This window comes from Hyla sarda, chromosome 2, assembly GCF_029499605.1.
Source record: "Hyla sarda isolate aHylSar1 chromosome 2, aHylSar1.hap1, whole genome shotgun sequence".
In the NCBI taxonomy this organism is placed as follows: Eukaryota; Metazoa; Chordata; class Amphibia; order Anura; family Hylidae; genus Hyla; species Hyla sarda.
Genome location: NC_079190.1, coordinates 492,057,687 through 492,073,174, shown reverse-complemented (window position 1 = coordinate 492,073,174; position 15,488 = coordinate 492,057,687). Strand labels below are relative to the sequence as shown.

At 38.8% G+C, this 15,488-nt stretch overlaps 1 protein-coding gene across 2 annotated transcripts in view; it reads left to right on the top strand.

Moving 5' to 3' along the window:
- ERG (ETS transcription factor ERG) overlaps nucleotides 1–15,488 on the top strand; it is a 414,806-nt gene that overhangs the window by 319,952 nt on the left and 79,366 nt on the right. Inside the window, exon 1 of one of the 2 annotated variants that reach the window (XM_056559656.1) lies at nucleotides 610–748. The exons of the other annotated variant lie outside the window; for it this stretch is intronic. Coding sequence (XP_056415631.1) covers nucleotides 731–748 — 18 coding nt within the window. The 5' untranslated portion in view covers nucleotides 610–730. Of the gene's footprint in view, nucleotides 1–609; nucleotides 749–15,488 lie in introns of those variants that run through there. 2 annotated transcript variants of the gene reach the window in all.

Below are 15,488 nucleotides of genomic sequence, written 5' to 3'. Positions count from 1 at the left end.
TCAGGTCCTGCACGACTCCGGATAATGGAGCAAACGATGAAGAGGCATGAGCACGGAAGAGTATGGAAGGTGAGTGGGATTTATTTTTATTTTTATCAGGGATATTTCCATGAGTACAAGTACTGGTGCAAATGTCTGGTATCTGCGCCGATAGTGATCAGTGTCAGGACATCCCTAGTGAAAAGTAAGTGCCACACACACAGTTCAATGTTCTTATAAAACCTAGGACAGCATGATGAATAATGAATATTAAGCATAAAATGACACATAAAATGTTGCCGTTTGGAACACAAAACATGTTCTTATCCTCCAGGGAGAGGCTACAATAAACTGAGGCAAAAAGTTGGCTGGCGATTCCAAGCATCTGTATCCTGCCTGAACTCACATATCACCGAACATTGCCTTGTGTCACACCTGCCTGAGCAGACATGGGCAAATGACATTTACAACAAAAAAAATTATATATACATATCTTCTAGCACGTATCATCAAGAAAAACATCATTGTTTTCAAGCTCTCTTATCTCGGTTCTCCCAAATATCCTGTTTCTTAGAGTAACATAGGCCAGCACCAATAGGACTCTCTTCCTGTCATTGCCTGACTTCATTTCCCGAAGCTCGCACAATCTCATCCGCTCCAAACAACACCATCAAATTCTACCTTCTGGTCCGAGCGAGGCAAAAAAAATCTATTTTACCTTTTATAACAATCAATAAAACTGATCAGCAGGATGGCAAGTACGATCAAGGTGAGGCCAGTCTGTTCTCCCGCTAGACATGCTTTGGTTTGGCAACTTTTTGGTTTATTATTTTTTGCTTTTTGAGGGTTTTGTTTTGCTTTTTTTTTTTATCAGGAGAGATAAGTTTGGGTTGGGCAAGAAACACCCCCACTGCCACAATAGAAGGCAACAAGATTTCCTTTGCAACGCTTAGTAAATTTCCTTTTTCCTATTTCAACCATCCGCAAGCTTTAAAAACGTGAATCTCTGCAAAAAAATTGTATTTACTGTATTTTTTTATTTCGCGATTCAGCCTGGGGGAATCCTGTGCTCTGTTTTGTTTTTTGTTGTTTTTTAATTTTTTTTTAATCAATTTAGGTTTTGGGTTTTCAAATTTTGTTTCTTCTTCTTCTTCTACATTTGATATGCAGGAATTGTGATTTTGCGGTGAATTGTGGACTCCAATTTTGGAATTTTTCTTTTTCACTGAAACGGGAAAACATTTTTTTTAATCTAACATTTTTATAACATTTTTATTCAGTTCATTTTAGGTGATATTTTATAGTTTGGAATGAATATATTTTATGGGATAAGTCCAAGGCTGTGTTTAGTATGACTTTGTACCGGGATTGTTTTGTGTTTTTATTTTTTTATTTTTATATGTGTTAAGTATGTGTGCTGACATAAAACTTATGCTTCAATTTGCTAATAATATTACAGTTATGATTTTATTTATATAATAGTGATATGTTTTGTATATATACATGTATATATATTTTTTTTTTTATTATTATTATTATGTATTTTATTGTTTTATTGTTTTTAGATTTTTTTTTACTTTACTTTATCTAAAGATGTAGTATGACTTGTTATATGACATGTATATATTTTAGAAAAACACTCTCATGATACATGATGTACTAGTTAAGGTGAGTTGCACACACCTATATACACCTAGTTTTTATGTATTTGAGTATAATGCCGCAAAAGAATGATACTTTTTGTTCATTTATCCACTAACAACATGTAGTGTGAATTTTTCCGGAACAGTGAAGCCCGGGGAGCATTTTATTTATATCACTACTCAGTGCCTGGTCTGGCTTGATAAGACTTACATTGTTTTGTTAACAGGAGACTGTGGAAAATGAAAAAAAAAAAAAGTGTTTTGCGGGAGTCACAAAAAGGGTATTTAGAAATAGCCATTAACTAGCGAAACTTCTCAAATGTTAAAAGATAAAGGATATTTAGAAATAGGCATTAACTAGTCAAAAAAACTGTGAAAAAAGTGGTTCTTAACATAGGTTAATTTGAGATTGTTGCGAATTTAAAAATAAAATAAATAAAAATAAATAAATAAATAGAATATTCCAAGATTAATAAAATCTCAGATCATTTGATTTTATAAAAATTTAAGGAATAGGTTGGATTTGAGTTCAGAATTTTAAATTCCCTATGTTTTTTACTACACTTTCTAAAACATTTTATTTTATTTTATTTTCAAGACTTTAATATCTTTATAAATTCAAAAAGAGTACTTTAAAAAGAACAAAAAACAAAAACAAAAAAAAAACGCAATATGTACATGTAAACTACATAATGACATCCACATTTTCTTTAAAACATTTCAGGGCTGTGACATTTTTGGTGTTTTATAATTATTTTTTATTATTATTTGTTGCTAATATATGGAATGACATATCAAGGAAATTTTTGTTTTATGGAGGGAAACAATTAATATAGGCTCTAATCACACATGCAGTTTTACATCAGGTTTTTAATGCAGTTTTTTGATCCATTCCCAACTCAGTCTATTTTTCTTTTTTCCTTCTTTTTGATCCAGTATAGAACAACAAAACTTCGGAAAAAAGTTTTTTATGTAGTTTTCTCTTAAGCCAAACCAAAAAGTTGATCTGGAAAAGAGAAGACAGATCTTCTTCCCATTATACTTCTCCTTCCTTTATGATCCACTTCTGGCTTTAGATAAAAACTTACACTAAACTACAATCAAAACCTACACGAGCAAGCTCATACTTGGCATTTTACAATGTTTTTTTGTTGTTGTATTTTTTTGGTATCACACATTTATGCAGTTTTTGCACTAGTTTCTATGCACATTAAACATAACAATAGTCATTAAAAATACAAGTGAAAACTCATTAATAAAAGGCAAGAAAATTAACATTAAAAACGCTAAGTTTTAGCTCCTATAGTTACCGTATTTCCCTGTTCTTCATTGCAATTCATTGCTCAGCACTAGTTTGAGTGAACTTTGGACTTTTTGGATGCCATGAACCCATTGGACTGGTTTTCCATGTGTAGTTTTTGATGCACTTTTAAAAACAATACAATAAGGATTAAAAAAAAAATAATAATTTCCCTAGAACCTTATTCCCATTATGTTTGGGCCATATGTTGGGGATATTCATCAGCATATTGGCAAAAAAGTATTTTACATAGCTAGTCCTGCTCTCAACTGAGAAGTGTGGATACAGTCTAGACAATGCTCTGTGAGCTAAACAGCCTGGACTCCAGACTGACACATTATACATAACTAGTCCTGCTCTCAGCCGAGAAGTTGTGTAGTTCTTTCCAGTCTGACCACAGTTCTCTCTGCTGCCACCTTTGTCCATGTCAGGAACTGTCTAGAGTTTTGCTTTGGGGATATGTTCCTGCTGAGGACAATTCATGATTCAGACAGAGGTGGCAGCAGAGAGCACCATTTCTGAAAGGAAAGACTACATGACTTCCTCCAGGGCATTAGGCAGCTAATACTGGAAGACATGAGGTTTGTTGTTTTTTGTTTTTTAAATTGAAGTAACTGTTGAAGGAAATTTTGTATAACTCCTATGTGTACGCCCTTAAAGGGGGGTACTCCTCTGCCCCAGCATTCTGATAATTTTGTTCCGAATACTAGGTGCCGGCTGCGGGGGTCGTGACGTCATGGCCACGCCCCCTCAATGCCAGTCACAACCCCTGCAGCCCGCGCCCAGCGTTCAGAACAAAATGATCAGAATGCTGGGGCAGTGGAGTACCCCTTTAAGGTTGAAACCAGCAAGTTACTCCGTTACCAAGATATTGGAGGCATGACATGTTCTATAGCAAACTGTTTATCAGCCATAAGTAATGATACAATGAGGAAGGATCCAGCACATCCTCTTTTCCACCTTAATCCCCTCTCATATGGTTCTCCTTGCTTCTTTGACCCTTTAGGTCTGGGGGGAGTGTGGGGAAGTGTTGCGCAGTGTAAACTGCCTTGTTTTCTGTTGAGCAGATGGCGTCTTGGTAAAGTGCTAACTCATGTGTCCCCGTGACATGTTGAGGTTTGTGGTCGCTCTCAGCCCTGTAGTGTTTCATCTGTGCAATTATTGTGAGTGTTGTAACTGACTCACAGACTTCTGACCGCAGTCCTATGTAAGAAGGGGCAGATGGGATGTGTAGAATGCAAGCGATGTGCACAGGAGCGCACCGAGACCACCCGAAAAATACTCTTCATAATATGGAAATTCTCCCCATAAAAGGGGTTGTCCACCTTAGAGAATCCTGATGCTGAATCCTCAGAGATCAGTGATCACATTTGTAGCAAACGATCCATTTCCCTACAGTGCCATCACATGGGGAAATTATGAATTACATGTTGCTTATTGAGCTGTCTTTGTAATGCAAGGGTTCTCTGTGGCTCTCTAGTTGTTCCAAAACCACAACTCCCAGCTGCCACTCTAACAGCATGCTGAGAGTTGTTGTTTTGCAACAGCTGGAGAGATGCAGGTTGGGAAACAGTGATAAAATGCATGGATGTGTTGGGTCCTCCAGAGTGGAAGACACTTTGTGCAGTCACCTTGCAGAGTGGAACAGGGAATAATTGTGATACTACTGGATCTATAGGGCAGGAACAATTCCTAAGTAAGGCCATAGTGGAATTTCACTGTTCCAGGTAAAACCCTCTAAAATATCAAGAGGAACTTCCTCTGCCTGGCGAAAAAGAGGTTTAGGGGCGACAATCCTTCTTTACCATAAGAACTGTGAATTTATGGAGCAGTCTATCTCAGGAACTGCTCACCGCAGGAACGGTTGAGGGCTTCGAACAGACTTAGATACATTCATAACATTAATGTGTATGTAGAAATATAGATTCACATCCCCTCCCCTTTATTCCCCCATACTTCTTCCCTTCATCTCCTTGGTTGAACTTGACGGACATGTGTCTTTTTTCAACTGTACTAACTATGTAACTATGTATTTCAGGCTCTGTATTTTGGCAGCATAATATGGACCTGTGGGTCCCAGCTAAATTGTAGTCTCAAGACCACCTACAAATGGCTTTGCTTTGATGCGCTTGTGCCTAATTTTTTGAACCCATTACTAGAGATGGGTAAACATCCCAAAATTAGTATTGGGAGAATTTGCTCAAATCAGCCATTGAATTCAATTCAGATTCATACAGGATCATACGGCAGGAGTTTCTGCTCCTCTACACAAGTACCATTCACTTGTTGAGGAGCAGAGCAGCATGAAGCATTGCTGGACACTAGTGTTGAGCGGCATAGGCCATATTCGAATTCGCGAATATTCGCGAATATGTGGACGAATATTCGTCATATTCGCGAATATTCGCATATTCTTAATATCCTCGGTTTATTTTCGCATATGCGAATATTTGAGTATGCGAAAATTAACATATGCGAAAATTCGCATATACAAAAGTTAACATCATCGAAAATTCGCATGTGCGAAAATTAGCATATGCAAATTTTCGCATATGCGAAAATTCGCACATCGGTCTCACACAGTAGTATTAGAGCCTTCTTACACCACATAAGCTGGAAGCAGAGAGGGATGATCACTGTGATGTGTACTGTGAAAAAAAATTAAAAAAAAATTAAAAAATATTTATAATTACGAATATATAGCGCTATATTCGCGAATTCGCGAATATGCGATATTCGCGAATAAAATTCGAATTGGGAATATTCGCGAGCAACACTACTGGACACCTCCTGGGGTTCTGTACACAGTGTATGTCTCATTGCTCAGTTTACAGGAGCAGGGACACCACTCTGCCAGGAGTCCCTGCTCCTGTCCATTGCAGTTTGCCCACTGTTTTTAGAAGAAATCCACTCCTTAATAACCCTCTCCAGGGAACCTTTCCTGTATCTTATGTTGCCGAGGGCCTAACATAAGGACAGACACTCTGTTTTCGGCGTGTCTGTCCTGGATGCCGTAGCATGCTGTAGTTCAATTTCTGCCATATGTTTCTATACAGTAAGCTAAATCAGAAGAATCAATTGATTCGTTTGAAATTTAAAAAAATGAGAATAATGGGGACAAGTGATTTCTTCCAAAAACAGCGCCAAACCTGTCCTCAGGTTGTATGTGGTATTGCAGCTCATTTCCGTTGAAGTGAATGGAGCTAAGTTGCAATACCACACACAACCTGAGGACAGGTGTGGCGCTGTTTTGTGGGAGAAATTAGCTCTGCTTTTTGTATTCCTCTACAACCCGCTTGAATAGAACCCATGCATAACAAAATAAGTCTTGTATGTGTAGTATCCCCATATCCGTAACGTGCACTGTAAATAAATGAGACCAGTGGCAAATGATTGGCTGAATATTTTTTTTATTTTTTTTTTTGCTTGTCCTTCCAAGGATTAAAATAATAAAATAATAAAAGTTAAATATATATAAATTACATTTTTCTAGAACATTGAGATTTTATATGGTTAAATTTGTCAATTTCCAAAACTGCTTGGTTATAAAGGGGTTACATGTTTTAATTTATTTATTATTATTTTTTTTTTAAGTAATTTGAGGCTATGTTCACACCTCGGAATTTCTGTGCGGAACTCCACACAGAGTTTCCACATGCAGCAGAGTCCCATTGAATTCAATGGTTTTCTGCTGCGCTGTGCACATGGATGAATTTTCGCGCCAGATGTTTCTGGCATGGAAATTCCGATTTCCATGTCTGCAGAAAGAATGAACCTGTCCATTCTTTCTGTGAACCCTGTATGGAATGCATAGCCGCCTATAAGATGTTGTGAACATAGCCTAAGGGTACGTTCACCCATGCGGATTTTTTAGCGGGTTTTCCACTGCGTATTTGAAAGTGGGCGGGCTCTTCTCGGCTGTCCGCATCCGATTTTCCGCGGCGGAATGTAGACTGCGGAAAATCCGCCGCAAGCCCCATTGAAGTCAGTAGGGACTATGGTGGATTTTCCGCAGCGTAAATTCTGCTGCGGAAAACCTGCAGCGGACAGCTGAGAAGGGCCCGCCCACTTTCAAACACGCAGCGGGAAACCCGCTAAAAAATCCGCACGTGTGAACGTACCCTAAGAGTTTGTAGCCTCTGACAAGCTGTTTTTGTTCCAGGTGTTCCTAGATAGCAAACTGATCACAAACTGGTTTCCCCCAGCTGTTGTAAAACTACAACTCCCAGCATGCCCAGGCATTCTGGGCATGCTGAGAGCTGTAGCGCATGCTGAGAGCTGTAGTTTTGCAACAGCTGGAGGCACACTAGTTGGAAAAATCTGCCACAGCTATCAGCTGTAGGTATCTAACAGCAATAGTTTTGTTTTCCTGCAGTGCCCCCACAGGAGAAATGAAGTATTACATAGCTTACCAATTTTGCTCCCCTAAATGGCGATTCCCCATCTATTTAATTTAATTCTCTAATAGGGGGTATTAGTTATTGAGTTTTGTAATCCAGACCCCCCCCCCACACCTTTTACACTCTCCGGCATGTTTTTCCAGCCTGATCACACCAAAGTGCTACTGCAGCATAAAAGCCAATGATAAAAGGTCTGTAGACAGATACTTCCTCTGTCAATTTCCCATACAGATAGTGAGCCAAATCATGGAGGACTAATACAGGAAACGTTTCCAGTTTCCTGTCTAATAGAATTCTGTCCTCTGCCTTTAACAAAGGTGATCTGGCCTCATGACACAAAAAAGTACCGTATACCCCATGGAGGGTTCCATTGTAGGCCTTTTTTTTTTTTTCCTTTCCATTATGTAACATTTAACCTATAGTGCAACATTATCTTAAAAAAAAAAAAAATGTAATGACCACAAAATATAAATTAATTAATTAATTAATAAATACTAAATGAATATATTAATTAATTAATTAATTAATTAAACAATAAAATAAGTTAAAAACTAACTAAATAAGTAAATAAATAAATAAATAAATAACTATAAAAAAAAAAATAAAAGGCCTTGAATCATTCTCCCCTGTTGTCAAAAAAATATTCTTTTTTTTAGTCTTATTTTCTTTTCATTCACTATTTATTTATTTAATTGATGAATTAATTGATGAATTAATTAATTCATCAATTAATTAATTGATATATTTATTAATGTATTTATTTAATTATTCATATATCTAGTTACTTATTTTATTTACTTATGAATAATGAAAAGGCAGCCAGTACAGTGCCACAGTCTGCCAAGTGACGCAGTGTTACCATCCCCTAGGTCAGTGGTCTCCAAACTGTGGGCCTCTAGATAATGCAAAACTACAACTCCCAGCATGCCCGGACAGCATGACAAACCATTGATTTTAAAGGGGTACTCCGCTGCCTCATCGTATGGAAAAAAAAATTCCGAACGCTTGGAGCGGGAGGCAGGGGTTGTGACGTCAAGGCCACGCCCCTTGTGTCTTCACACCACGCCCCCTCAATGCAAGTCTATGGGAGGGGGCGTGGCGACTGCCACGCCCCCTCCCATAGACTTGCATTGAGGGGGAGTGGTGAAACATCACGAGGGGGCGTTGTCGTGACGTCACAATCCGCGCCGCCAGCACCTAGCGTTCTAAACGAATGCTGGGTGCTGCACAGAGATTGCAGGGGTTCCAGCTGCAGGACCCTCACAATCAGACATCTTATCCCCTATCCTTTGGATAGGGGATAAGGTGTCTAGGGGGCGGAGTACATCTTTAATGACAGACATGTAATACTTCATTTCTCCTGTGGGGGCACTGCAGGGAAACATAAAGGAGTAGTCCAGTGGTGACCCAGTGGTGAACAACTTATCCCCTATCCTAAGTATAGGGGATAAGTTTGAGATCGCGGGGGGTCCGACCGCTGGGGCCCCCTGCGATCTACTGTACGGAGCCCCGACAGCCCGCGGGAAGGGGGCGTGTTGACCTCTGTACGAAGCGGCGGCCGACACGCCCCCTCAATACAACACTATGGCAGAGCCGAAGCGCTGCCTTCGGCAATCTCCGGCTCTGCCATAGCGATGTATTGAGGGGGCGTGTCGGCCGCCGCTTCGTGCGGAGGTCGACACCTGCTATCTGGCCGGAGAGCCTGGCCCCCGTACAGAGAGATCGCAGGGGGCCCCAGCGATCGGACCCCCCGCGATCTCAAACTTATCCCCTATCCTTAAGATAGGGGATAAGTTTTTCACCACTGGACTACCCCTTTAACACTTACTGCTAGATACCTACAGCTAATTGCTGTGGGCAGCTTATCCAATCAGTGTGCCTCCAGCTGTTGCAAAGCTACAAATCCCAGCATGCCCGGACAAATAAATATAATTGCAGATGTCCAGATTCCCCAAAATTTGCAGCTGTGGATTTAAAAATTAAATTGACACAGAATTTACTTGCGTAATTCCCGTATTCCCCTACATTGCCCCCTTGAATGAAACTTCTACTGACTTATGGGGGGGGGGGAATTGATCAAAACCTGTGCAGAGGAAAAGTTGCTGAGTTGCCCATAGCAACCAATCAGATCACTACTTTCATTTTTGAAAAGATCTCTGAGAAATGAAAGAAGTGATCTGATTGGTTGCTATGGGCAACTGGGCAATTTTTCCTCTGTACAGGTTTTGATAAATCTCCCCCCCATGGTCTTTTCGCTGCTCTGTTCACACCGGGGAATTTACAAGAACAAAATAGTGTTGTGGAATGGGTATTCCACCAGAAGATTGAAGCTATGAGGAAGAGTGGTGTAGTTGCCCATAGCAACCAATCAGATCACTACTTTCATTTTTACAGGCAAATTTTGATAAATCTCTTCCAATGTTCCCAGGGCGGAATATCTGCCTGAAATTCCTAGGCAAACGTTCTGAAGACAGAACATGCCGGCACTAGGACCGCTCGCAAATGTGCTGTCAATTCTTCCTACAGAGGCCAAAATCGGAATTTCCACGGCAGATGTTTGAAAATTTTTTCCAGGATTCCGCTGGGAAATTCCTGTGTGACCAAGGACTGAACATGTCCGTTCTCCTAGCGAAATCCACAGTGAAAAAGCCAGCAGAAATTCTGCATTCCCCAAAATTTAAAGCACTTGTCTTTAAATTTTGCGGAATTTGGGCGCAATCCCATTGAATTCAATGGGGAGTGAATTCCAGCAGAATTTTGTGTTGAGAGAACACAAAATTCAGCCAAACTTCTGCCACAATTCCGCTTTGCTAAATGAAATTTGTGTGGAATTGCAGAAATTCCACCGTGTACACATTGTCTTAAAGGGGTACTCCGGTGAAAACCTTTTTTCTTTTAAATCAACTGGTGGCAGAAAGTTAAACATATTTGTAAATTACTTCTATTAAAAAAATCTTAATCCTTCCTGTACTTATTAGCTGCTGAGTACTACAGAGGAAATTCTTTTCTTTTTGGAATGCTCTCTGATGACATCACGAGCACAGTTCTCTCTGCTGACATTATTATAATAATAATAACGCTTTATTTATTGTTGTCCTTAGTGGGATTTGAACCCAAGTCCCCAGCACTGCAAGGCAGCAGTGCTAACCACTGAGCCACCATGCTGCCCTTAGCATACAGCTGCTATGCATGGTTGCTAAAATGATCAGAGATGTCAGCAGAGAGCACTGTGCTCGTGATGTCATCAGTGTTCCAAAAAAAAAAAAAAGGAATTTCCTCTGTAGCATTCAGCAGCTAATAAGTACTGGAAGGATTAAGATTTTTTAATAGAAGTAATTTACAAATATGTTTAACTTTCCGGAGCCAGTTGATTTAAAAGAAAAAAGGTTTTCATCGGAGTACCCCTTTAAAGGGGCACTCGTTACATAAGTACTTAGGCCGGCATTTATCATTGTAAGGGATAAGTGAAGCATTTTTCTAAAACATTTTTTGTGCTGGTAATGTGTAGGAGCACCATATTGATGGGGTAAATTTAAGGGGTAGTCCTGTGGAAAACTTTTTTTTTTTTCAAATCAACTGGTGCCAGAAAGTTAACCAGATTTGTAAAAAAATCTTAATCCTTCCAGTACTTTCTCTTGTACACAGTGTATGCCTCATCGCTCAGTTTACAGGAGCAGGGACACCACTCTTTGCCAGGTTTCCCTGCTCCTGTAAATTACAGTTTGCCACTGTTATTAGAAGAAATCAACTCCTTAATAACCCTAAGGAGTGGATTTCTTCTAAAAACAGTGGGCAACCTTTTTTGGGCAAACTGGTGCCAGAAAGTTAACCAGATTTGTAAATTACTTCTATTAAAAAATCTTAATCCTTCCAGTACTTATTAGCTGCTGAATACTAAAGAGGAAATTATTTTCTTTTTGGAACACAGAGCTCAGTGCTCTCTGCTGACATCTTTGTCCATTTTAAGAACTGTCCAGAGTAGGAGAAAATCCCCATAGCAAACATATGCTGCTCTGGACAGTTCCTAAAAATAAAACAATTTCCTCTGTGGTATTCAGCAGCTAATAAGTACTGGAAGGATTAAGATTTTTTTAATAGAAGTGATTTACACAACTGATTAACTTTCTGGCACCAGTTGATAAAAAAAAAAAAAATAGTTTTCCACCGGAGTACCCCTTTAAATGGTCACAGAGCATTTCATACATTATGTACAGGTCACATTTTCTGAAATTTCTCTCTTCACATACACCAAAAAGCTAAGCTAAGTCTGGGCGGGTGTCGTTTTAGAGACTTTTCAGTGGCTTTGCACCTTTTTTGCACCTTTTTACAAAAAGGCGCAGTTCATAAAACCTGTTCATATCAGGTGTATTGCCAAAATCAGTGGATTGCAACTCAAAATCAGCAGAAATGTGTAAACCAAATTGAGCAAAAAAGGCGCAAATAAACCTTGTTTGCGCCCTTTTTGTGCCTTTTCTAGACACAAAAAACTGTCTAAAGACAATGATAAATGTCAGCCTTATTCTCTATACACAAAATCCTGTGGATAGGAAATAATTGTCTGATCTGTGTCCCCGTGATCTCCTGCCCCGGCACCCCAGATCTCCCCACTCCGTGCATGGACTACTGTCAACCACAGTACAAAGGGGGGGCCAACAAGCACTCTCCATGTATCTCTATGGGACAGCCAGAGATACACGAGCGCTGTATCTCCAGTTCTCCCATAGAGATACATGAAACGGTCGGACCCCCAATGATCAGAGACTTATCCCCTAGCCAAAGGATCCTGTGGATAGGGGATAAGTACTTATGTGCTGGTGTTCCCCTTTAATCTCCCAAATGTGAATTTACCATGAGGCTGTCAGAGCATGCTGGGAGTTGTAGTTTTGCAACAGCCGAAGACTGCTGCTTAGATAGTTTTTTGTTTTTTCTATGGCGGGGGATTTGTTGCTACTTTGTAGCTGTTGTTTATGACCTGATTACATAACTGGGAAACTACCTGCCCTCCAACCTACCCCCAATGAAACTTGGAAGCTATCAGCTGCAGTCGTCTCTTCTCGTGCCACACGTAACAATGAAGCCGTGAGCTCAGCCCTATGATTTATAGTGAAATGTGAAGGTCTTGTTGAGTTGACTAAAAAATATGATAAGAATTTTTTTTTTTTTGGGAAAGTTCTCAACCATCTGGCAGAATGAGATAAAACAGTCTGTGCACCCGGCTCACTGCTTGTACACTGGACTATGTACACGCTCCATCCAAGGCATCATAGGATTGGCCGGAGCAATTTTCCTATTACTGTACAGCGGGGTTCCCCAACCAGGTACTCAAGCTGTTGTAAAACTACAACTCCCAGCATGCCCGGATAGTGAACATAACTATGAGAGCATAACTACTATAATACTGCTCCTATGTACAAGAATATAACTACAATAATACTGCTCCTATGTACAAGAATATAACCACTATAATACTGCTCCTATATACAAGAATATAACTACTATAATACTGACTCCTAATATACAAGAATATAACTACTATAATACTGCTCCTATGTACAAGAATATAACTACTATAATACTGACTCCTAATATACAAGAATATAACTACTATAATACTGCTCCTATGTACAAGAATATAACTACTATAATACTGCTCCTATATACAAGAATATAACTACTATAATACTGCTCCTATATACAAGAATATAACTACTATAATACTGCTCCTATATACAAGAATATAACCACTATAATACTGCTCCTATGTACAAGAATATAACTACTATAATACTGCTCCTATATACAAGAATATAACTACTATAATACTGCTCCTATATACAAGAATATAACCACTATAATACTGCTCCTACATACAAGAATATAACTACTATAATACTGCTCCTATATACAAGAATATAACTACTATAATACTGCTCCGTCCTATATACAAGAATATAACTACTATAATACTACTCCTAAATACAAGAATATAACTACTATAATACTGTCTCCTATATACAAGAATATAACTACTATAATACTGTCTCCTATATACAAGAATATAACTACTATAATACTACTCCTAAATACAAGAATATAACTACTATAATACTGCTCCTAAATACAAGAATATAACTACTATAATACTGCTCCTATATACAAGAATGTAAATACTATAATACTGCTCCTATATACAAGAATATAACTACTATAATACTGCTCCTATATACAAGAATATAACTACTATAATACTGCTCCTATATACAAGAATATAACTACTATAATACTGCTCCTATATACAAGAATATAACTACTATAATACTGCTCCTATATACAAGAATATAACTACTATAATACTGCTCCTATATACAAGAATATAACTACTATAATACTGTCTCCTTTATATAAGAATATAGCTACTATAATACTGCCTCCTATATATAAGAATATAACTACTATAATACTGCTCCTATATACAAGAATATAACTACTATAATACTGTCTCCTATATACAAGAATATAACTACTATAATACTGTCTCCTATATGCAAGAATATAACTACTATAATACTGTCTCCTATATACAAGAATATAACTACTATAATACTGCTCCTATATACATCAATATAACTACTATAATACTGCTCCTATATACAAGAATATAACTACTTTAATACTGCTCCTATATACAAGAATATAACTACTATAATACTACCTCCTATATACAAGAATATAACTACTATAATACTGCTCCTATATACAAGAATATAACTACTATAATACTGCACCTATATACAAGAATATAACTACTATAATACTGCTCCTATATACAAGAATATAACTACTATAATACTGCTCCTATATACAAGAATATAACTACTATAATACTGCTCCTATATACAATAATATAACTACTGTAATACTGCTCCTATATACAAGAATATGACTACTATAATACTGCTCCTATATACAAGAATATAACTACTATAATACTGCTCCTATATACAAGAATATAACTACTATAATACTGCTCCTATATACAAGAATATGACTACTATAATACTGCTCCTATATACAAGAATATAACTACTATAATACTGCTCCCTATGTACAAGAATATAACTACTATAAGGTGCAAGTGTAGAAGGAAATAAAACCGCACTCACCCACTCTAAATGTGCTGCGGACAAAGAGGTTTTTATTCAGCTGGGGGTTAAGGTCCGGGACAGGTGGAGGACGTGGAGGAGAGAAATGCAACTAGTTTCGCTCACTACGGAGCTTTATCCAGCTAATGCTGGGAGTTGAAGTTTTGCAACATCATGAGGGCCACACTTTGGGGGAGATTTAGCAAAACCTGTCCAGAGGAAAAGTTGCCCATAGCAACCAGTCAGCTCTCTTCTTTCATTTTTAACAAGGCCTCTGCAAAATGAAAGAAGCCATCTGATTGGTTGCTATTGGCAACTGGGCAACTTTTCCTTTGCACAGGTTTTGATAAGTCTCCCCCATTGTTCAGGAATGAGGAACTTGACCAAGAAATGGAGGTTGGGACTTGGGCCTCTAAACTTCCCACATCACGATCCGATCATCTGTGGGATGTGCTGGAGAAACAAGTCTGCAAGAGTCTATGGAGGCCGCACCTCACAACTTACAGGACATTAAGGCTATGTTCACTTGAAGGAATTTTCGTGCCGACATTCCGCAGACCACATGCCGGCACTAGGACCGCTCGGAAATGTGCCCTCTCATAGACTGCAATGCATTTATGTGCGGACTCCGCAGAAAGAATATGTGGTGAGGGTCTGATGAGGGCAGATGGAATTACCCTAGGGGCAGATGGCATTAACCCCTTGTGTTCGTGACGCCAAGGTGTGGTTTATCCTCTACACCACCCAACGGAATTCCGTTCGTTCCTGGGCTAGGCACGGGGGGCAAATAATGACTCTGATGACAAGTTACGGAACAACGGCAGCTTTACTGGGTCAGACAGGTGTAACAGTCTATACAGCTTGGCTAGGTCCACGAAGGTGACCAGTGACTTCAGAGACCTCAGGGCTTGCAAGGACTTATGGTGGACTGGGACAATTTGCTGCAGGCCACGCTGACTGAAGACAGATTGACTTGGACTGAATTGACTATGGCAAACTATGACTGACTTCACCCCTTCTGTAG